The 20,506-nt window shown below is 42.0% G+C and overlaps 3 protein-coding genes and 6 pseudogenes across 3 annotated transcripts; all 9 read left to right on the top strand.

Moving 5' to 3' along the window:
* Positions 1 to 918: 918 nt before the first annotated feature.
* On the top strand, positions 919 to 2,171 carry LOC138201613 (NAD(P)H dehydrogenase [quinone] 1-like; annotated as a pseudogene).
* A 954-nt stretch (positions 2,172 to 3,125) lies between these two features.
* On the top strand, positions 3,126 to 4,441 carry LOC138201612 (NAD(P)H dehydrogenase [quinone] 1-like; annotated as a pseudogene).
* A 1,093-nt stretch (positions 4,442 to 5,534) lies between these two features.
* Positions 5,535 to 6,767, top strand: LOC138201611 (NAD(P)H dehydrogenase [quinone] 1-like; the record flags this gene model as incomplete). The annotated part of the gene is given in 8 exon segments (XM_069155229.1): positions 5,535 to 5,706; positions 5,804 to 5,934; positions 6,035 to 6,148; positions 6,224 to 6,277; positions 6,326 to 6,376; positions 6,468 to 6,587; positions 6,589 to 6,643; positions 6,646 to 6,767. Coding segments are annotated over 8 exon segments (819 nt in total), but the record flags the coding sequence as incomplete, so codon positions are not given.
* A 128-nt stretch (positions 6,768 to 6,895) lies between these two features.
* Positions 6,896 to 9,012, top strand: LOC138201610 (NAD(P)H dehydrogenase [quinone] 1-like; annotated as a pseudogene).
* Positions 9,013 to 10,194: 1,182 nt separating this feature from the next.
* LOC138200702 (NAD(P)H dehydrogenase [quinone] 1-like) lies at positions 10,195 to 11,151 on the top strand. Its single transcript, XM_069153575.1, has 5 exons — positions 10,195 to 10,276; positions 10,364 to 10,494; positions 10,587 to 10,700; positions 10,776 to 10,868; positions 10,960 to 11,151. Exons 1-5 carry the CDS (start codon positions 10,195 to 10,197, stop codon positions 11,149 to 11,151), a joined length of 612 nt encoding a protein of 203 aa, XP_069009676.1.
* A 237-nt stretch (positions 11,152 to 11,388) lies between these two features.
* LOC138201609 (NAD(P)H dehydrogenase [quinone] 1-like) lies at positions 11,389 to 13,493 on the top strand (annotated as a pseudogene).
* Positions 13,494 to 14,467: 974 nt separating this feature from the next.
* Positions 14,468 to 15,746, top strand: LOC138201608 (ribosyldihydronicotinamide dehydrogenase [quinone]-like; annotated as a pseudogene).
* Positions 15,747 to 16,716: 970 nt separating this feature from the next.
* On the top strand, positions 16,717 to 18,005 carry LOC138201607 (NAD(P)H dehydrogenase [quinone] 1-like; annotated as a pseudogene).
* A 1,229-nt stretch (positions 18,006 to 19,234) lies between these two features.
* LOC138200701 (NAD(P)H dehydrogenase [quinone] 1-like) lies at positions 19,235 to 20,153 on the top strand. The gene is made up of 5 exons (XM_069153574.1): positions 19,235 to 19,274; positions 19,359 to 19,489; positions 19,585 to 19,698; positions 19,772 to 19,873; positions 19,965 to 20,153. Exons 1-5 carry the CDS (start codon positions 19,235 to 19,237, stop codon positions 20,151 to 20,153), a joined length of 576 nt encoding a protein of 191 aa, XP_069009675.1.
* The last annotated feature ends 353 nt before the right edge of the window (positions 20,154 to 20,506 follow it).

The raw sequence follows: 20,506 nt of genomic DNA, 5'->3' as shown, positions 1-20,506 counted from the left end.
CCAAATGCTGGACTGATAAATTGCTACTGATACCTAAAACTAAAATCACTTTTAATAAGTGAGATTAAAAAAAAGAGACAATATGGTGAGAGAGGGCTGACAAGGCATACTTATGTTTCACTTATGTGGCATGCTTGCAAGCATGTACTCCTACGTACTAATATGTAGCAGTTGTTCATTACCCCCCCTCCTGCTTACAGTGGCTAGTTAGATGAGTGTAAAGACTGCTTTTAGTCCCAGATGTGTGCCAGCTCATGTCTGCCTTTGATGCCCATTGCGTCAATTTTTCTTTCTTCTCTTTTTTACAAGGAAACATTTGTGAGTGGACTTGACCGCAGGCAAGTGTTTCTTTGGAGGAACGTAAAGTAAAGGAAAACAGAACTGAAAACCAGTAACACTATAGTGAGGATCACGCAGCCACGTGTGCTTCATGTGGTTTGAAGACATCAGGAGTGGTATACAATTTTCTAAACGTCTGAAAACAGACAGACAAAGACTGACACGCATGCTCTCAAATATCCTTGCAGTTGCTGAATAAATGACATCAAAACATAGACCATCATGAGCTCTGTCTCTTCGTGGGTAAACCCAAATAGAAAAAGAGATGCTCTGTCTTTAAGTAGAAGGTACACGCGCAAGAATTGATCATGTATATAAAACTGGTTACATCTTCTGCTTGCTGTAAGTGGTATATGAAATGCACTTCAAGTTGATGTAAAATATTTGAAGAATGGATCTGAGGGATAATCATTCGGAGCCAGCTGTTTGATTGATGAGCTTGATTGCTGATTGGCTACACCTGGGTGAGTTTGAGCTTAGGGTATTTAAAAACAGCTCGTTGAGCTCATTCAAGATGAGCAGCTTTTTCCATCAACTCACTGTACAGCTCATCATTGACAGTTAACAGCTTGCTTCAAAATGGGTGTGTTTATTTGCCTTTGCTTGTAATTTGTTGAAAGTTTTGGTTGCTGAAATGCTTCTGATCTGATGGGAAGTTAATCCAATCTTTTATTTTTTTGCTTTGCAGCAAAGAAAGTGTTGATTGTGTTTGCCCACCAGAGCTCCGGCTCATTTAGTGCTGCAGCTAAAGATGCTGCTGTGGAGGTTTTAACGGCTCAGGGCTGCATAGTTGAAGTATCAGACCTGTATGCCATGAAGTTTAAAGCTGCTGCTGCTGCTACTGCTGAAGACATAAAAGGTAAATGAGTGTTTTCCCCCAAAGTGTAAAAATAATGTTTTGATTGCTCTTCACTACAAAGGAAACCTTCATTTGTTACAGGCAATGTTAAGAATGCAGAGCACCTCCCTTATGTAGAGGAGACCAAACTGGCATGGGAGGAAGGGAAACTGTCTGCTGACATCACTGAAGAGCAACGTAAAGTCACCGAGGCAGACCTCATTATCTTGCAGGTAGAGCCTGATCAACAGTAATGTTTCTGACGTTCAAGCCCTTCAAATGAAACCTAGATTTAAACTTTTTTTTTTCTGTAGTTCCCCATGTACTGGTTCACTGTTCCTGCAATCATGAAGGGTTGGCTTGATCGGGTGCTCACGCTTGGCTTTGCCTACACACAAGAGAAGCGATTCACCCAGGGAGTCTTCAAGGTAGGGGAACAGTTCAGAGTTCTGCATTGGTGTCTCAAAATGTTTCTTTTCCTCACTTTGTTTTCCTTTGTCCAGGATAAGAAAGCCATGTTGTCCTTTACCACTGGCTCTCATGACCCCATGTTGGGTGCAAATGGCATTAATGGTGACATGAATGTCACACTGTGGCCGCTGCAGGTACAGTTTCACTCTACATTAAGCTGGTCAAACGATAAACGGGCTGGTACCTGAATCAAGTGATTCTAACAACACTTGTTTCTCTGCAGAACGGCATCCTGCACTACTGTGGCTTCCAGGTTTTGGCCCCTCAGATCTTCTGGGCTCCATATAATGCTGCCTCTGAGGCCCGTGACGCCATGCTGGAGGGCTGGCGTAAACGACTGCAAGACCTGCTGGGAGAGGAGCCGACTTTCCTTTACTCCCTCGGACTGCTTTGACAAGGAGAAGGTTTCCTGCTGAAGCCTGATGTCCATGAGAAACATGCAAGCAAAGAGTATGGACTGATGGTGGGGATGCACCTGGGGAAGTCACTGACACCAAACAACCAGATGAAAGCTGGTGTCTGAAGAATGAGGGGGGCTAATGAAGTGTTGTTTGTCTTGTCCTGTGGTGAATAAATGCTGATTTCATCTGATTTAAGATGTCTTTATTTCTTTTGTATTATAATCTTCTGTTAGTTTAACAGTGGTATTCCTAATGGCCCAGCCAGATTGGCAGTAAATCAAAGGACTTCTAAAAGGAGACTGTTTCAATCTTGTACAATAAGCCCCTGGGTAACCACTTTAGAAGCACAACTGTGGCAGCTAGAGGGGTCTCTGAAATTTAGTATTTACTGGGATACAAGTTGTACACTTATTTCTGAGGCTTAGACTAACTTTGCAAAGGGAAGTAACTTTTTCTCCTGTGAAAGCGAGTATTGAACATGTTCATGAATTTATTGTAAGAAGACTCTACCATTTCCAAATGTTTACCACGTTAAAAGTTTTGTGGAACTCTGATCTTGTGCCGTCATATCAGCTCTCAGAGGAGCCACAATATTGTCATATTGGGAAATGGCACAACTGGAAGTGGTTCTAAAATATTTTTCCATTCTAAGCAGAGTATTATCTCACTGTCAAAGTTTGACTGAACAGACATGAATGGCCTCAAATATTCTAACAGTTACTCTATCAAAGAGGTCGAAAAGGGACACGAGCTCTTTTCCTTAACGAAAATAGAAAAAGAGACTGTTGTGAAGGTATATCTGCAAGAGTGTTTCTGGTGTATAAAACTGGCAGCAACCTCAGCTTACAGTTAGTGGTACATAGACTCCACTTCTATTTAAATATGCTTCCAATTTCAGAAATAGACTGGAGACCTGAGAGAAAATCCATTGGTGTCACCTGATTGGTTGGTGAGCTTGATTGCTGATTGGCAGCACCTGGGTGAGTTTGAGCTCGGGGTAAATAAAAGCAGAATATTGACCTTTTTTTTCCTTCATCTCATCAGCTCATTGTCCACAACAGAAAGCCTGTTTCAAAATGGGTGAGTTGTTGTCTTGTCTTTGCTTGTAATTGTTGAAAGTTTTGATAGCAACCATGAAAGCTCAAGTAACTCAAATATTCCTGATCTGATGGGAACTTAATTTAATCTACATTTTTTTTTGCTTTGCAGATAAGAAAGTGTTGATTGTGTATGCCCACCAAAGCTCCAGTTCATTTACTGCTGCAGCTAAAGATGCTGCTGTTGAGGTTTTAACGGCTCAGGGCTGCACAGTTGAAGTATCAGACCTGTATGCCATGGAGTTTAAAGCTGCTGCTACTGCTGAGGACATCACAGGTAAATGAGTGTTTTCCCCCAAAGTGTAACTTTTTTTTTATTTTGATTGCTCTTCACCTCCAAAGGAAACCTCCTTCATTTGTTGCAGGCCAAGTCAAGAATGCCGAGCACTTCCGTTACGCAGAGGAGACCAAACTGGCATGGGAGGAAGGGAAACTGTCTGCTGACATCACTGAAGAGCAACGTAAAGTCACCGAGGCAGACCTCATTATCTTGCAGGTAGAGCCTGATCAACAGTAATGTTTCTGACGTCTAAGCCCTTCAAATGAAAACTAGCTTTTACTTGTTTTTTTTTTTTTTTTTTTTCTCCCTTCTTTCATTCCCTCTTTCTTCCCTCCCCCTGTAGTATCCCATGTACTGGTTCACTGTTCCTGCAATCATGAAGGGTTGGATTGATCGGGTGCTCACGCTTGGCTTTGCCTACACACAAGAGGAACCATACAACCAGGGACTCTTCAAGGTAGGGGAACAGTTCAGAGTTCTGCATTGGTGTCTCAAAATGTTTCTTTTCCTCACTTTGTTTTCCTTTGTCCAGGATAAGAAAGCCATGTTGTCCTTTACCACCAGGTCCATGTTCAGCGCAAGTCTACTTAATGGAGACATGAATGTCACACTGTGGCCGCTGCAGGTATAGTTTCACTGTACATTAAACTGGTCAAACGATAAACGGGCTGGTACCTGAATCAAGTGACTCCAACAACACTTGTTTCTCTCTGCAGAACGGCATCTTGAATTACTGTGGCTTCCAGGTTTTGGCCCCTCAGATCTTCTGGGCTCCATCTTGTGATGCCTCTGAGGCCCGTGACTCCGTGCTGGAGGGCTGGCGTAAACGACTGCAAGACATCCTGGGAGAGGAACCACTTTCCTTTACTCCTGCGGACCGCTATGTTAAGCAGAAGGTTTCCTGCTGAAGCCTGAGGTCCAAGAGAAACATGCAAGAAAAGAGTATGGACTGACGGTGGGGATCCACCTGGGCAAGCTACTGCCACCCAACAACCAGATGAAAGCTGGTGTCTGAAGAATGAGGGGGGCTAATGAAGTGTTGTCTGTCTTGTCCTGTGGTGAATAAAAGCTGATTACATCCTATTTAAGATGTCTTTATTTTTTTATAATAATCTTCTGTTAGTTTAACAGTGGTCATCCTAATAGCCCAGCCAGGTTGGAAGTAAATAGAGACTTCGAAAAGGAGACTGTCTCAATCTTGTACAATAATCCCCTGGGTTGCCACTTTAGAAGTGCAACTGTGGCAGCTAGCGGGGTCTCTGAAATTTCCAATTTACTGGGCCACAAGTTGTGCCCTTGTTTCTGAAGCTTATTTGGAAAATATTTGCAATGAAATTAATTTTCTCCTGTGAAAAGCGAGTGTTGAAAATGTTTATGAATTTATTGTAAGAAGACTCTATCATTTCCAAATTTTTACCACGTTAAGTTTTGTGGAACTCTGATCTTCTGCCTTCATATTAGCTCTCAAAGGAGCCACAATATTGTCATATTGGGAAATGGGACAACTGGAAGTGGTTCTAAAATATTTTTCCACTCCAAGCCGAGTATTATCATTATCGATGTTGGACTCTACAGACATGAATGGCCTCAAATATTCTAACAGTAACTCTGTCAAAGAGGTCAAAACAGGGACGAACATGAACTCTTTTCCTAAACCAAAATAGAAAAAGAGACTATTGTGAAGGTATATCTGCAAGAGTGTTTCCGGTGTATAAAACTGGCAGCAACCTCAGCTTACAGTTAGTGGTACATAGACTCCACTTGTATCTAAATATGTTTCCAATTTCAGTAAAAGATAGACTGGAGACCTGAGGGAAAATCCATTGGTGTCACCTGATTGGCTGGTGAGCTTGATTGCTGATTGGCAGCACCTGGGTGAGTTTGAGCTCGGGTTGTATAAAAACAGAATATTGAGCCCTTGTAGAATTATCAGCTTATTCCATCAGCTCACTGTCCAGAGCAGACCACCTGCTTCAAAATGGGTGAGTTGTTGTCTTGTCTTTGTTTGTAATTGTTAAAAGTTTTGATAGCAAGCTAGAACGCTCAAGTAACTCAAATATTCCTGATCTGATGGGAATTTAATCTAATCTAATCTTAATTTTTTTTGCTTGGCAGCAAAGAAAGTGTTGATTGTGTATGCCCACCAGAGCTCCGGCTCATTTAGTGCTGCAGCTAAAGATGCTGCTGTGGAGGTTTTAACGGCTCAGGGCTGCACAGTTGAAGTATCAGACCTGTATGCCATGAAGTTTAAAGCTGCTGCTACTGCTGAGGACATCACAGGTAAATGAGTGTATTACCCCTAAGTATAATGTTTTTTTTATTTTTTTTTATTTTGATTGCTCTTCACTACAAAGGAAACACCCTTCATTTGTTGCAGGCGATGTTAAGAATTCCGAGGACTTCCGTTACGCAGAGGAGACCAAACTGGCATGGGAGGAAGGGAAACTGTCTGCTGACATCACTGAAGAGCAACGTAAAGTCACTGAGGCAGACCTCATTATCTTTCAGGTAGAGCCTGATAAACTGTAATGTGTCTGACGTTTAAGCCCTTCAAATGAAAACTAGCTTTTAAATTATTATATATAATTTTTTTTTAAATTTTCTATAGTTCCCCATGTACTGGTTCACTGTTCCTGCAATCATGAAGGGTTGGTTTGATCGGGTGCTCACGCTTGGCTTTGCCTACACACAAGAGGAACCATATAACCAGGGACTTTTCAAGGTAGGGGAACAGTTCAGAGTTCTGCATTGGTGTTTTAAAATGTTTCTTTTCCTCACTTTGTTTTCCTTTGTCCAGGATAAGAAAGCCATGTTGTCCTTTACCACTGGGTCTCATAAGTCCATGTTCAGCGCAAATGGCATTAATGAAGACATGAATGTCACACTGTGGCCGCTGCAGATACAGTATGGCATTAATGGAGACATGAATGTCCCACTGTGGCCGCTGCAGGTACAGTTTCACTATACATTAAGCTGGTCAAACAATAAATGGGCTGGTACCTGAATCAAGTGACTCTAACAGCACTTGTTTCTCTCTGCAGAACGGCATCTTGCACTACTGTGGCTTCCAGGTTTTGGCCCCTCAGATCTTCTGGACTCCATCTTGTGGTGACTCTGAGACCGGCGACTCCATGCTGGAGGGCTGGCGTAAACGACTGCAAGACCTCCTGGGAGAGGAGCCCACTTTTCTTTACTCCCTCGGACTGCTTTGACAAGGAGAAGGTTTCATGCTGAAGCCTGATGGCCATGAGAAACATCCAAGCAAAGAGTATGGACTGACGGTGGGGATCCACCTGGGCAAGCTACTGCCACCCAACAACCAGATGAAAGCTGGTGTCTGAAGAATGAGGGGGCTAATGACGTGTTGTTTGTCTTGCCCTGTGGTGAATAAAAGCTGACTTCATCCGATTTAAGATGTCTTTATTTATTTTTATCGTAATCTTCTGTTAGTTTAACAGTGGTAGTCCTAATGGCCCAGCCAGGTTGGTAGTAAATCAAAGGACTTCTAACAGGAGACTGTTTCAATCTTGTACAATAAGCCCCTGGGTTGCCACTTTAGAAGTGCAACTGTGGCAGCTCGAGGGGTCTTTGAAATTTCCAATTTACTGGGACACAAGTTGTACATGTATTTGTGATGCTTGTTTGGACAATATTTGCAAAGGAAAGTAACTTTTTTTCCCTGTGAAATGTGACCGTTGAACATGTTTATGAATTTATTGTGAGAAGACTAGTATTTCCAAATTTTCACCAATTTAAGAGTTTTGTGTAACTTGATGACCTTCTGCCTTATTTGCTGTCAAATGAGATGCAACATTGTCAAACTGGGAAATGGGACAACAGGAAGTGATTCTAAAATATTTTTCCACTCTAAGCTGAATATTATCTCATTGTCGATGTTTGACTCTACAGACATTAATGGCCTCAAATATTCTAACAGTTACTCTATGAAAGAGGTCAAAACGGGGACAAACATGAGCTCTTTTCCTGAACCAAAACAGAAAAAGAGACTGTTGTGAAGATATATCTGCAAGAGTGTTTCCGGTGTATAAAACTAACGACAACCTCAGCTTACAGTTAGTGGTACATAGACTCTACTTGTATCTAAATATGTTTCCAATTTCAGTAAAAGATAGACTGGAGACCTGAGAGAAAATCCATTGGTGCCACCTGATTGGTTGGTGAGCTTGATTGCTGATTGGCAGCACCTGGGTGACGTTCAGCTCGGGGTGTATAAAAGCAGAATATTGAGCTTTTTTTTCCCATCATCTCATCAGCTCATTGTCCACAGCAGATGTCCTGCTTCAAAATGGGTGAATTGTTGGCTTGTTTTTGCTTGTAATTGTTGAAAGTTTCGATAGAAACCTAGAAAGCTCAAATAACTCAAATATTTCTGATATGTGGGAACTTAATCTAATCTTAATTTTTTTGCTTTGCAGCAAAGAAAGTGTTGATTGTGTATGCCCACCAGAGCTCCGGCTCATTTAGTGCTGCAGCTAAAGATGCTGCTGTGGAGGTTTTAACGACTCAGGGCTGCACAGTTAAAGTATCAGACCTATATGCCATGAAGTTTAAAGCTGCTGCTACTGCTGAGGACATCACAGGTAAATGAGTGTATTACCCCTAAGTATAATGTTTTTTAAAAAAAAATTTTGATTGCTCTTCACTAAAAAGGAAACCTCCTTCATTTTTACAGGCCAAGTCAAGAATGCCGAGCACTTCCGTTACGCAGAGGAGACCAAACTGGCATGGGAGGAAGGGAAACTGTCTGCTGACATCACTGAAGAGCAAAGTAAACTCATCGAGGCAGACCTCATTATCTTTCAGGTGGAGCCTGATCAACAGTAGTGTTTCTGACGTTTAAGCCGTTGAAATGAAAACTAGCTTTTAAATTGTACTTTTTTTTATTTTCTGTAGTTTCCCATGTTCTGGTTCACTGTTCCTGCAATCATGAAGGGTTGGTTTGATCGAGTGCTCACACTTGGCTTTGCCTACACACAAGAGAAGCAATTCACCAAGGGACTCTTCAAGGTAGGGGAGGAGTTCAGAGTTCTGCATTGGTGTCTCAAAATGTTTCTTTTCCTCACTTTGTTTTCCTTTGTCCAGGATAAGAAAGCCATGTTGTCCTTTACCACCAGGTCCAAGTTCAACGCAAATCAAATTAATGGAGACATGAATGTCACGCTGTGGCCGGTGCAGGTACAGTTTCACTGTACATTTAGCTGGTCAAAAGATAAATGGGCTGGTACCTGAATCAAGTGACTCTACCAACCCTTGTTTCTCTCTGCAGAATGGCATCCTGAAGCACTGTGGCTTCCAGGTTTTGGCCCCTCAGATCTTCTGGACTCCATCTTGTGGTGACTCTGAGACCCGTGACTCCATGCTGGAGGGCTGGCGTAAACGACTGCAAGACCTCCTGGGAGAGGAGCCACTTTCATTTACTCCGGCGGACTACTTTGTCAAGCAGAAGGTTTCCTGCTGAAGCCTGAGGTCCATGAGAAATATGCAAGAAAAGAGTATGGACTGACAGTGGGGATCCACCTGGGGAAGCCACTGCCATCTAATAACCAGATGAAAACTGGTGTCTGAAGAATGAGGGGGGCTAATGAAGTGTTGTTTGTCTTGTCCTGGGGTGAATAAAAGCTGATTTCTTCTGATTTAAGATGTCTTTATTTATTTTTTTGTCATCTTCTGTTAGTTTAACAGTGATAGTCCTAATGGCCCAGCCAGGTTGGCAGTAAATCAAGACTTCTGAAAGAAGAATGTTTCAATCTTGTACAACAAGCCCCTGGGTTGCCACTTTAGAAGCATAACTGTGGCAGCTAGAGGGGTGTCTGAAATTTCCAATTTACTGGCACACAAGTTGTACACTTGTTTATGATGCTCATTTGGACTATATTTGGAAATGAAATTAACTTTTTTTTCTGTGAAAAGTGAGTATTGAACTTGTTTATGAATTTATTGTAAGAAGACTACCATTTCCAAATTTTTACCACGTTAAAAGTTTTGTGGAACTCTGATCTTCTGCCTTCATATTTGCTCTCAAAGGAGCCACAATATTTTCATATTGGGAAATGGGACAACTGGAAGTGGTTCTAAAATATTTTTCCATTCTAAGCTGAATATTATCTCATTGTCGATGTTTGACTCTCGACATGAATGGCCTCAAATATTCTAACAGTTACTCTATCAAAGAGGTCAAAACAGGGAGAAACATGAGCTCTTTTCCTAAACCAAAATAGAAAAAGAGACTGTTGTGAAGGTATATCTGCAAGAGTGTTTCTGGTGTATAAAACTGGCAGCATCCTCAGCTTACAGTTAGTGGTACATAGACTCCACTTATATCTAAATATGTTTCCAATTTCAGAAGGAGATAGACTGGAGACCTGACAGAAAATCCATTGGTGTCACCTGATTGGTTGGTGAGCTTGATTGCTGATTGACAGCACCTGGGTGACGTTCAGCTCGGGGTGTATAAAAACAGAATATTGAGCCCTTGTAGAATTATCAGCATTTTCCATCACCTCATCAGCTCATCGTCCACAGCCTGCTTCAAAATGGGTGAGTTGTTGGTTTGTCGTTGCATGTAATTGTTGAAAATTTTGATAGCAACCCAAAAAGCTCAAATAACTCAAATATTCCTGATCTGATGAGACTTTAATCTAATCTTAATTTTTTTGCTTTGCAGCAAAGAAAGTGTTGATTGTGTATGCACACCAGAGATCTGGCTCATTTAGTGCTGCAGCTAAAGATGCTGCTGTGGAGGTTTTAATGGCTCAGGGCTGCACAGTTAAAGTATCAGACCTGTATGCCATGAAGTTTAAAGCTGCTGCTACTGCTAAGGACCTCACGGGTAAATGACTGTTTTCCCCCAAAGTATAACTTTTTTTTTTATTTTGATGCTCTTCACTACAAAGGAAACCTCTTTCATTTTTTACAGGCAGGGTCACGAAACCCAAGGACTTCTGTTACCCAGAGGAGACCAGACTGGCATTGGAGGAAGGGAAACTGTCTGATGAAATCACTGAAGAGCAAAGCAAACTCATTGAGGCAGACCTCATTATCTTTCAGGTAAAGCCTGATCAACAGTAATGTTTCTGATGTTTAAGCCCTTCAAATGAAAACTAGCTTTTAAATTATTCTTTTTTTTTTTTCTTCTGTAGTTTCCCATGTACTGGTTCACTGTTCCTGCAATCATGAAGGTTTGGTTTGATCGGGTGCTCACGCCTGGCTTTGCCAACACACCAGAGAAGCGATTCACCCAGGGAGTCTTCAAGGTAGGTGTGCAGTTTAGAGTTCTGCATTGGTGTCTCAAAATGTTTCTTTTCCTCACTTTGTTTTCCTTTGTCCAGGATAAGAAAGCCATGTTGTCCTTTACCACCAGGTCCAAGTTCAACGCAAATCAAATTAATGAAAACATGAATGTTACACTGTGGCCGGTGCAGGTACAGTTTCACTGTACATTTAGCTGGTCAAACAATAAATGGGCTGGTACCTGACTCGAGTGACTCTACCAACACTTGTTTCTCTCTGCAGAACGGCATCCTGAACCACTGTGGCTTCCAGGTTTTGGCCCCTCAGATCTTCTGGGCTCCATCTTGTGATGCCTCTGTGGCCCGTGACTCCATGCTGGAGGGCTGGCGTAAACGACTGCAAGACCTCCTAGGAGAGGAGCCAGTTTCCTTTATTTCCGCAGACTGCTTTGTCAAGGAGACGGTTTCATGCTGAAGCCTGAGGTCCATGAGAAACATGCAAGGAAAGAGTATGGACTGATGGTGGGGATCCACCTGGGGAAGCCACTGCCACCCAACAACGAGATGAAAGCTGGTGTCTGAAGAATGAGGGGGGCTAATGAAATGTTGATTGTCTTGTCTTATTGTGAATAAAAGCTGATTTCTTCTCATTTAAGATGTCTATTTTTTTTTAAAATCATAATCTTCTGTTAGTTTAACAGTGATGGGCCTAATGGCCCAGCCAGGTTGGCAGTAAATCAATAATTCTAAAAGGAGACCGTTTCAATCTTTTCCAATAAACCCCTGGGTTGCCACTTTAGAAATAATGTTGTGGCAGCTCGAGGGGTCTCTGAAATATCCAACTTACTGGGACACAAGTTGTGCACTTGTTTGTGATGCTTATTTGGAAAGGAAATTAACTTTTTCTCCTGTGAAAAGTGAGTATTGAAAATGTTTATGAATTTATTGTAAGAAGACTACCATTTCAAAATGTTTACCACATTAAAGGTTTTGTGGAACTCTGATCTTGTGCCTTCATATTTGCTCTCCAAGGAGCCATAATATTGTCATATTGGGAAATGGGACAACTGGAAGTGGTTATAAAATATTTTTCCACTCTAAGCTGAGTATTGTGTCTCTGTCAATGTTTGATTCTACAGACATAAATGGCCTCTAATATTCTAACAGTTACTCTATCAAAGAGGTCAAATCAGGGACAAACATGAACTCTTTTCCTAAACGAAAATAGAAAAAGAGACTGTTGTGGAGGTACATCTGCAAGAGTGTTTCCGGTGTATAAAACTGGCAGCAACCTCAGCTTACAGTTCGTGGTACATAGACTCCACTTGTATCTAAATATGTTTCCAATTTCAGAAAGAGATAGACTGGAGACCTGAGAGAAAATCCATTGGTGTCACCTGATTGGTTGGTGAGCTTGATTGCTGATCGGCAGCACCTGGGTGACGTTCAACTCGGGGTGTATAAAAGCAGAATATTGAGCCCTTGTAGAATTATCAGCTTTTTCCATCACCTCATCAGCTCATTGTCCACAGCCTGCTTCAAAATGGGTGAATTGTTGGCTTGTCTTTGTTTGTAATTGTTGAACGTTTTGATAGCAACCCAAAAAGCTCAATTAACTCAAATATTCCTGATCTGATGAGACTTTAATCTAATCTTAATTTTTTTGCTTTGCAGCAAAGAAAGTGTTGATTGTGTTTGGACACCAGAGCTCCGGCTCATTTAGTGCTGCAGCTAAAGATGCTGCTGTTGAGGTTTTAACGGCTCAGGGATGCACAGTTGAAGTATCAGACCTGTATGCCATGAAGTTTAAAGCTGCTGCTACTGCTGAGGACATCACAGGTAAATGAGTGTATTACCCAAAAGTGTAACTTTAAAATGTTTTTTTGATTGCTCTTCACTCCAAAGGAAACCTCCTTCATTTGTTGCAGGCCAAGTCAAGTATCCCGAGGACTTCCGTTACGCAGAGGAGACCAAACTGGCATGGGAGGAAGGGAAACTGTCTGCTGACATCACTGAAGAGCAAAGTAAACTCAACGAAGCAGACCTCATTATCTTTCAGGTAAAGCCTGATCAACATTAATGTTTCAGACGTTCACGCTGTTGAAATGAGAACGAGCTTTAAAATTAGAATTTTTTTATTTTCTGTAGTTCCCCATGTACTGGTTCACTGTTCCTGCAATCATGAAGGGTTGGTTTGATCGAGTGCTCACGCTTGGCTTTGCCTACACAGAAGAGAAGCGATTCACACAGGGAGTCTTCAAGGTAGGGGAACAGTTCAGAGTTCTGCATTGGTGTCTCAAAGTTTCTTTTCCTCACTTTGTTTTCCTTTGTCCAGGATAAGAAAGCCATGTTGTCCTTTACCACCAGGTCCAAGTTCAACGCAAATCAAATTAATGGAGACATGAATGTCACACTGTGGCCGGTGCAGGTACAGTTTCACTATACTTAAGCTGGTCAAACGATAAATGGGCTGGTACCTGAATCAAGTGACTCTACCAACCCTTGTTTCTCTCTGCAGAACGGCATCCTGAAGCACTGTGGCTTCCAGGTTTTGGCCCCTCAAATCTTCTGGGCTCCATCTTGTGGTGCCTCTGAGGCCCGTGACTCCATGCTGGAGGGCTGGCGTAAACGACTGCAAGACCTCCTGGGAGAGGAGCCACTTTCCTTTACTCCCGCGGACTGCTTTGTCAAGCAGAAGGTTTCCTGCTGAAGCCTGAGGTCCATGAGAAACATGCAAGAAAAGAGTATGGACTGACGGTGGGGATCCACCTGAGGAAGCCACTGCCACCCAACAACCAAATGAAAGCTGGTGTCTGAAGAATGGGGGGCTAATGAAGTGTTGCCTGTCTTGTCCTGTGGTGAATAAAAGCTGATTTCACCTGATTTAAGATGTCTTTATTTATTTTTTTTGATCTTAATCTTCTGTTAGTTTAATAGTGATAGTCCCAGTGGCCCAGCCAGGTTGGCAGTAAATCAAGACTTCTAAAAGGAGACTGTTTCAATCTTGAACAACAAGCCCCTGGGTTGCCACTTTAGAAGTACAACTGTGGCAGCGAGAGGGGTCTCTGAAATGTCCAATTTACTGGGCCACAAGTTGTGCCCTTGTTTCTGAAGCTTATTTGGACAAACTTTGCAAAGGAAATTAACTTTTTCTCCTTTGAAAAGCAAGTATTTAAAATGTTTATGAATTTATTGTAAGAAGACTCTACCATTTCCAAAATTTCACCAAATTAAGAGTTTTGTGGAACTTGATGACCTTCTGCTTTCACATTAGCTCTCAAAGGAGCCACAATATTGTCATATTGGGAAATGGGACAACTGGAAGTGGTTATAAAATATTTTTCCACTCTAAGCTGAGTATTGTGTCTCTGTCAATGTTTGATTCTACAGACATGAATGGCCTCAAATATTCTAACAGTTACTCTATCAAAGAGGTCAAAACAGGGACAAACATGAGCTCTTTTCCTTAACCAAAATAGAAAAAGAGACCTGTGAAGGTATATCTGCAAGAGTGTTTCCGGTGTATAAAACTGGCAGCAACCTCGGCTTACAGTTAGTGGTACATAGACTCCACTTGTATCTAATTATGTTTCCAATTTCCGAAAGAGATAGACTGAGAGAAAATCCATTGGTGTCACCTGATTGGTTGGTGAGCTTCATTGCTGATTCGCAACACCTGGGTGATGTTCAGCTCGGGGTGTATAAAAGCAGAATATTGAGCCCTTGTAGAATTATCAGCTTTTTCCATCGCCTCATCAGCTCATTGTCTAGAGCAGACCACCTGCTTCAAAATGGGTGAGTTGTTGGCTTGTTTTAGCTTGTAATTGTTTAATGTTTTGATAGCAACCTAGAAAGCTCAAATAACTCAAAAATTCCTGATCTGTGGGAACTTTATCTCATCTTAATTTGTTTTGGTTTGCAGATAAGAAAGTGTTGATTGTGTATGCCCACCAGAGCTCCAGCTCAATTTGTGCTGCAGCTAAAGATGCTGCTGTGGAGGTTTTAACGGCTCAGGGCTGCACAGTTGAAGTATCAGACCTGTATGCCATGAAGTTTAAAGCTGCTGCTCCTGCTGAAGACATCACTGGTAAATGAGTGTATTACCCAAAAGTATAACGGTTTTTAAAAAAACAAAAATTTGATTACTCTTCACTACAAAGGAAACCTTCATTTTTTGCAGGTCAAGTCAAGAATGCCGAGGACTTCCGTTACGCAGAGGAGACCAAACTGGCAGGGGAGGAAGGGAAACTGTCTGCTGACATCATTGAAGAGCAACGTAAAGTCACCGAGGCAGACCTCATTATCTTTCAGGTAAAGCCTGAACAACAGTAATGTTTCTGACGTTTAAGCATTTCAAATGAAAAGTAGGTTTCAAACTTTTATTTTTCTGTAGTTCCCCATGTACTGGTCCACTGTTCCTGCAATCATGAAGGGTTGGTTTGATCGGGTGCTCACGCTTGGCTTTGCCTACACACAAGAGGAACCATACAACCAGGGACTCTTCAAGGTCGGTGAACAGTTCAGAGTTCTGCATTGGTGTCTCAAAATGTTTCTTTTCCTCACTTTGTTTTCCTTTGTCCAGGATAAGAAAGCCGTGTTGTGCTTTAGCACTGGGGCTCATAAGTCCACGTTCAGCACAGATGGCATTAATGTAGACATGAGTGTCACACTGTGGCCGGTGCAGGTACAGTTTCACTATCCATTAAGCTGGTCAAATAATAAATGGGCTGGTACCTGAATCTAGTCACTCTAACAGCACTTGTTTCTCTCTGCAGAATGGCATCCTGCACTACTGTGGCTTCCAGGTTTTGGCCCCTCAGATCTTCTGGCCTCAATATTGTTCCGCTGAGACCCGTGACGCCATGCTGGAGGACTGGTATACAAGACTGCAAGACATCCTGGAAGAGGAGCACACTTACCTTTACTCCCTTGGCCTGCTATGAAAAGAAGGGTTTCCTGCTGATGCCTGAGGTCCATGAGGAAAATACAAGCAAAGACTATGGAGTGATGGTGGGGATCCACCTGGGCAAGCTACTGCCACCCAACAACCAGATGAAAGCTGGTGTCTGAAGAATGAGGGGGGCTAACGAAGTGTTGTTTGTCTGGTCCTGTGGTGAATAAAAGCCGATGTAAGATGTGTTTTTTCTTTTTCTTTTTTTTACCATAATCTTCTGATAGTTTTACAGTGGTAATCCTAATTGCCCAGCCAGGTTGGTAGTAAATCAGAGCACTTCTAAAAGGTGACTGTTTCAATCTTGTACAACAAGCCCCTGAGTTGCCACTTTAGAAGTACAACTGTGGCAGCCAGAGGGGTCTCTGAAATTTCCAACTTCCTGGGACACAAGTTGTCTACTTGTTTCTGAACTTTATTAGGACTAACTTTGCAAAAGAAAGTAACTTTTTCTCCTGTGAAAAGCAAATATTGAACATGTTTATGAATTTATTGTAAGACGAGCATTTCCAAATTTTCACCAAATTAAGAGTTTTGTGGAACTTGATGATCTTCTGCCTTCATATTGGCTCTCAAAGGAGCCACAGTATTGTCATATTGGGAAATGGGACAACTGGAAGTGGTTCTAAAATATTTTTCCACTCTAAGCTAAGTATTATCTCATTGTCGATGTTTGACTCTACAGTCGTGAATTGCCTCAAATATTCTAACAGTTACTCTATCAAAGAGGTCAAAACAGGGACAAACATGAGCTCTTTTCCTTAACCAAAATAGAAAAAGAGACTGGTGTGAAGGTATATTTGCAAGAGTGTTTCCGGTGTATAAAACTAACGACAACCTCAGCTTCCAGTTAGTGGTACATAGACTCCACTTGTATCTAAATATGTTTCCAATTTCAGAAAGAGATAGACTGGAGACCTGAGAGAAAATCCATTGGTGTCACCTGATTGGTTGGTGAGATTGATTGCTGATTGGCAGCACCTGGGTGGCGTTCAACTCGGGGTGTATAAAAGCAGAATATTGAGCCCTTGTAGAATTATCAGCTTTTTCCATCACCTCATCAGCTCATTGTCCACAGCCTGCTTCAAAATGGGTGAGTTGTTGGCTTGTTTTTGCTTGTAGTTGTTGAAAGTTTTGATAGCAACCCAGAAAGCTCAAATAACTCAAATATTCCTGATCTGTGGGAACTTAATCTAATCTTAATTGTTTTTGCTTTGCAGCAAAGAAAGTGTTGATTGTGTATGCCCACCAGAGCTCCGGCTCATTTAGTGCTGCAGCTAAAGATGCTGCTGTTGAGGTTTTAACGGCTCAGGGCTGCACAGTTAAAGTGTCAGACCTGTATGCCATGAAGTTTAAAGCTGCTGCTACTGCTGAGGACATCACGGGTAAATGAGTGTTTTCCCCCAAAGTATAACTTTTAAAAAAATTTTTTTATTGCTCTTCACTACAAAGGAAACCTCCTTCATTTTTTGCAGGCAAAGTCAAGTATCCCGAGGACTTCCGTTACGGAGAGGAGACCAAACTGGCATGGGAGGAAGGGAAACTGTCTGCTGACATCACTGAAGAGCATAGTAAACTCATCGAGGCAGACCTCATTATCTTTCAGGTAGAGCCTGATCAACAGCAATGTTTCTGATGTTTAAGCTCTTCAAATGAAAACTAGCTTTTAAATTATTATATATATATATATTTTTAATTTTCTATAGTTCCCCATGTACTGGTTCACTGTTCCTGCAATCATGAAGGGTTGGTTTGATCGGGTGCTCACACCTGGCTTTGCCTACACAGAAGAGAAGCGATTCGCCCAGGGAGTCTTCAAGGTGGGGGAGTAGTTCAGAGTTCTGCATTGGTGTCTCAAAATGTTTCTTTTCCTCACTTTGTTTTCCTTTGTCCAGGATAAGAAAGCCATGTTGTCCTTTACCACTATGTCCAAGTTCAACGCAAATCAAATTAACGGAGACATGAATGTCACACTGTGGCCAGTGCAGGTACAGTTTCACTATACATTAAGCTGGTCAAATGATAAATGGGCTGGTACCTGAATCAAGTGACTCTACCACCACTTGTTTCTCTCTGCAGAACGGCATCCTGAACCACTGTGGCTTCCAGGTTTTGGCCCCTCAGATCTTCTGGGCTGCATCTTGTGGTGCCTCTGAGGCCCATGACCACATGCTGGAGGGTTGGCGTAAACGACTGCAAGACCTCCTGGGAGAGGAGCCACTTTCCTTTACTCCCGCAGACTGCTTTGTCAAGGAGAAGGTTTCATGCTGAAGCCTGAGGTCCATGAGAAACATGCAAGAAAAGAGTATGTACTGAGGGTGGGGATCCACCTGAGGAAGCCACTGCCACCCAACAACCAGATGAAAGCTGGTGTCTGAAGAATGAGGGGGGCTCATGAAGTGTTGTTTGTCTTGTCCTGTGGTGAATAAAAGTTGATTTAAGATGTCTTTATGTATATATATATATTTTTTTTTTTATCATAATGTTTTGTTAGTTTAACAGTGATAGTCCTAATGGCCCACCCAGGGCGGTAGTAAAGCAAGACTTCTAAAAGGAGACTGTTTCAATCTTGTACAATAAGCCCCTGGGTTACAACTTTAGAAGTACAACTGTGGCAGCTGGAGGGGTCTCTGAAATTTCCAATTTACTGGGATACAAGTTGTACACTTGTTTGTGATGCTTATTTGGAAAGAAAATTAACTTTTTCTCCAGTGAGAAGTGCGTATTGAACATGGTTATGAATTTATTGTAAGAAGACTACCATTTCCAAATTTTTACCAAGTTAAAAGTTTTGTGGAACTCTGATCTTCTGCCTTCATATTTTCTCTCCAAGAAGCCACAATATTGTCATATTGGGAAATGGGACAACTGGAAGTGGTTCTAAAATATTTTTCCACTCTAAGCTGAGTATTATCTCATTGTCAATGTTCTACTCCACAGACATGAATGGACTCAAATATTCTAACAGTTACTCTATCAAAGAGGTCAAAATAGGGACAAAAATGAGCTCTTTTCCTAAACCAAAATAGAAAAAGACTGTTGTGAAGGTATATCTGCAAGAGTGTTTCCGGTATATAAAACTGGCAGCAACCTCAGCTTACAGTTAGTGGTACATAGACTCCACTTGTATCTAAATATGCTTCCAATTTCCGAAAGAGATAGACTGGAGACCTGAGAGAAAATCCATTGGTGTCACCTGATTGGTTGGTGAGCTTGATTGCTGATTGGCAGCACATGGCTGATGTTCAACTCGGGGTGTATAAAAGCAGAATATTGAGCCCTTGTAGAATTATCAGCTTTTTCAATCACCTCATCAGCTCATCGTCTAGAGCAGACCGCCTGCTTCAAAATGGGTGAGTTGTTGGCTTGTTTTTGCATGTAATTTTTGGAAATTTTGATAGCAACCTAGATAGCTCAAAGAACTCAAGTGTTCCTGATCTGCAGGAATTTAATCTGATCTTTATTTTTTTTTTGCTTTGCAGCAAAGAAAGTGTTGATTGTGTTTGCCCACCAGAGCTCCAGCTCATTTAGTGCTGCAGCTAAAGATGCTGCTGTGAGGATTTTAACGGCTCAGGGCTGCACAGTTACAGTATCAGACCTGTATGCCATGAAGTTTAAAGCTGTTGCTACTGCTGAGGACATCACAGGTAAATGAGTGTTTTCCCCCAACGTATAAAAATGGTACTTTGATTGCTCTTCACTACAAAGGAAACCTCCTTCATTTGTTGCAGGCGATGTTAAGAATGCCGAGGACTTCCGTTACGCAGAGGAGACCAAACTGGCATGGGAGGAAGGGAAACTGTCTGCTGACATCACTGAAGAGCAACGTAAAGTCACCGAGGCAGACATCATTATCTTTCAGGTAGAGCCTGATAAACTGTAATGTGTCTGACGTTTAAGCCCTTCAAATGAAAACCAGCTTTAAAAACTTTCATTTTTTGTTTTTATTTTCTGCAGTTCCCCATGTACTGGTTCAATGTTCCTGCAATCATGAAGGGTTGGTTTGATCGGGTGCTCACGCTTGGCTTTGCCTACACACAAGAGGAACCATATACCCAGGGACTCTTCAAGGTAGGGGAACAGTTCAGAGTTCTGCATTGGTTTGTCAATGTTTCTTTTCCTCACTTTGTTTTACTTTGTCCAGGATAAGAAAGCCATGTTGTCCTTTACCACTGGGTCTCTTAAGTCCTCGTTTGGCCCAAATAGCATTCATGGAGACATGAGTGTCACACTGTGGCCGCTGCAGGTACAGTTTCACTATACATTCAGCTGTTCAAACAATAAATGGGCTGGTACCTGAATCAAGTGACTCTACCAACACTTGTTTCTCTCTGCAGAACGGCATCCTGCACTACTGTGGCTTCCAGGTTTTGGCCCCTCATATCTTCTGGGCTCCATATTGTGCCGCAGAGACCTATGACAACATAATGAAGGGCTGGCGTAAACGACTGCAAGTCCTTCTGGGAGAGGAGCCACTTTCCTTTACTCCCGAGGACTGCTTTGAAAAGGAGAAGGTTTCCTGCTGAAACCTGAGGTCAATGAGAAACATACAAGCAAAGAGTATGGACTGACGGTGGAGATCCACCTGGGCAAGCCATTGCCACCCAACAACCAGATGAAAGCTGGTGTTTGAAGAATGGGGGGCTAATGAAGTGTTGTTTGTCTGGTCCTGTGGTGAATAAAAGCTGATTTCATCTGATTTAAGATGTCTTTATTTATTTTTATAATAATCTTCTGTTAGTTTAAAAGTGGTAGTCCTAATGGCCCAGCCAGGTTGGCAGTAAATCAAAGGACTTCTAAAACGTGACTATTTCAATCTTGCACAATAAGCCCCTGGGTTGCCACTGAAGAAGTACAACTGTGGCAGCTGGAGGGGTCT

The sequence above is a fragment of the Embiotoca jacksoni genome, unplaced genomic scaffold (assembly GCF_022577435.1).
Source record: "Embiotoca jacksoni isolate LCO1_2020_lvr unplaced genomic scaffold, fEmbJac1.0.p SCAF_2, whole genome shotgun sequence".
In the NCBI taxonomy this organism is placed as follows: domain Eukaryota; kingdom Metazoa; phylum Chordata; class Actinopteri; family Embiotocidae; genus Embiotoca; species Embiotoca jacksoni.
The sequence above is the reverse complement of the archived record's forward strand: the minus strand, read 5'-3'. Positions and strand labels throughout refer to the sequence as shown.

Coding starts and splice junctions, on each gene's coding strand:
- LOC138200702 (XM_069153575.1), top strand. CDS start 10,195: ATGGCTCAGGGCTGCACAGTTAAAGTATCAGACCTGTATGCCATGAAG. Junction 10,277..10,363: donor TACTGCTAAGGACCTCACGG/GTAAATGACTGT, acceptor CATTTTTTACAG/GCAGGGTCACGAAACCCAAG. Junction 10,495..10,586: donor CAGACCTCATTATCTTTCAG/GTAAAGCCTGAT, acceptor TTTCTTCTGTAG/TTTCCCATGTACTGGTTCAC.
- LOC138200701 (XM_069153574.1), top strand. CDS start 19,235: ATGAAGTTTAAAGCTGTTGCTACTGCTGAGGACATCACAG. Junction 19,275..19,358: donor TACTGCTGAGGACATCACAG/GTAAATGAGTGT, acceptor CATTTGTTGCAG/GCGATGTTAAGAATGCCGAG. Junction 19,699..19,771: donor ATACCCAGGGACTCTTCAAG/GTAGGGGAACAG, acceptor TACTTTGTCCAG/GATAAGAAAGCCATGTTGTC.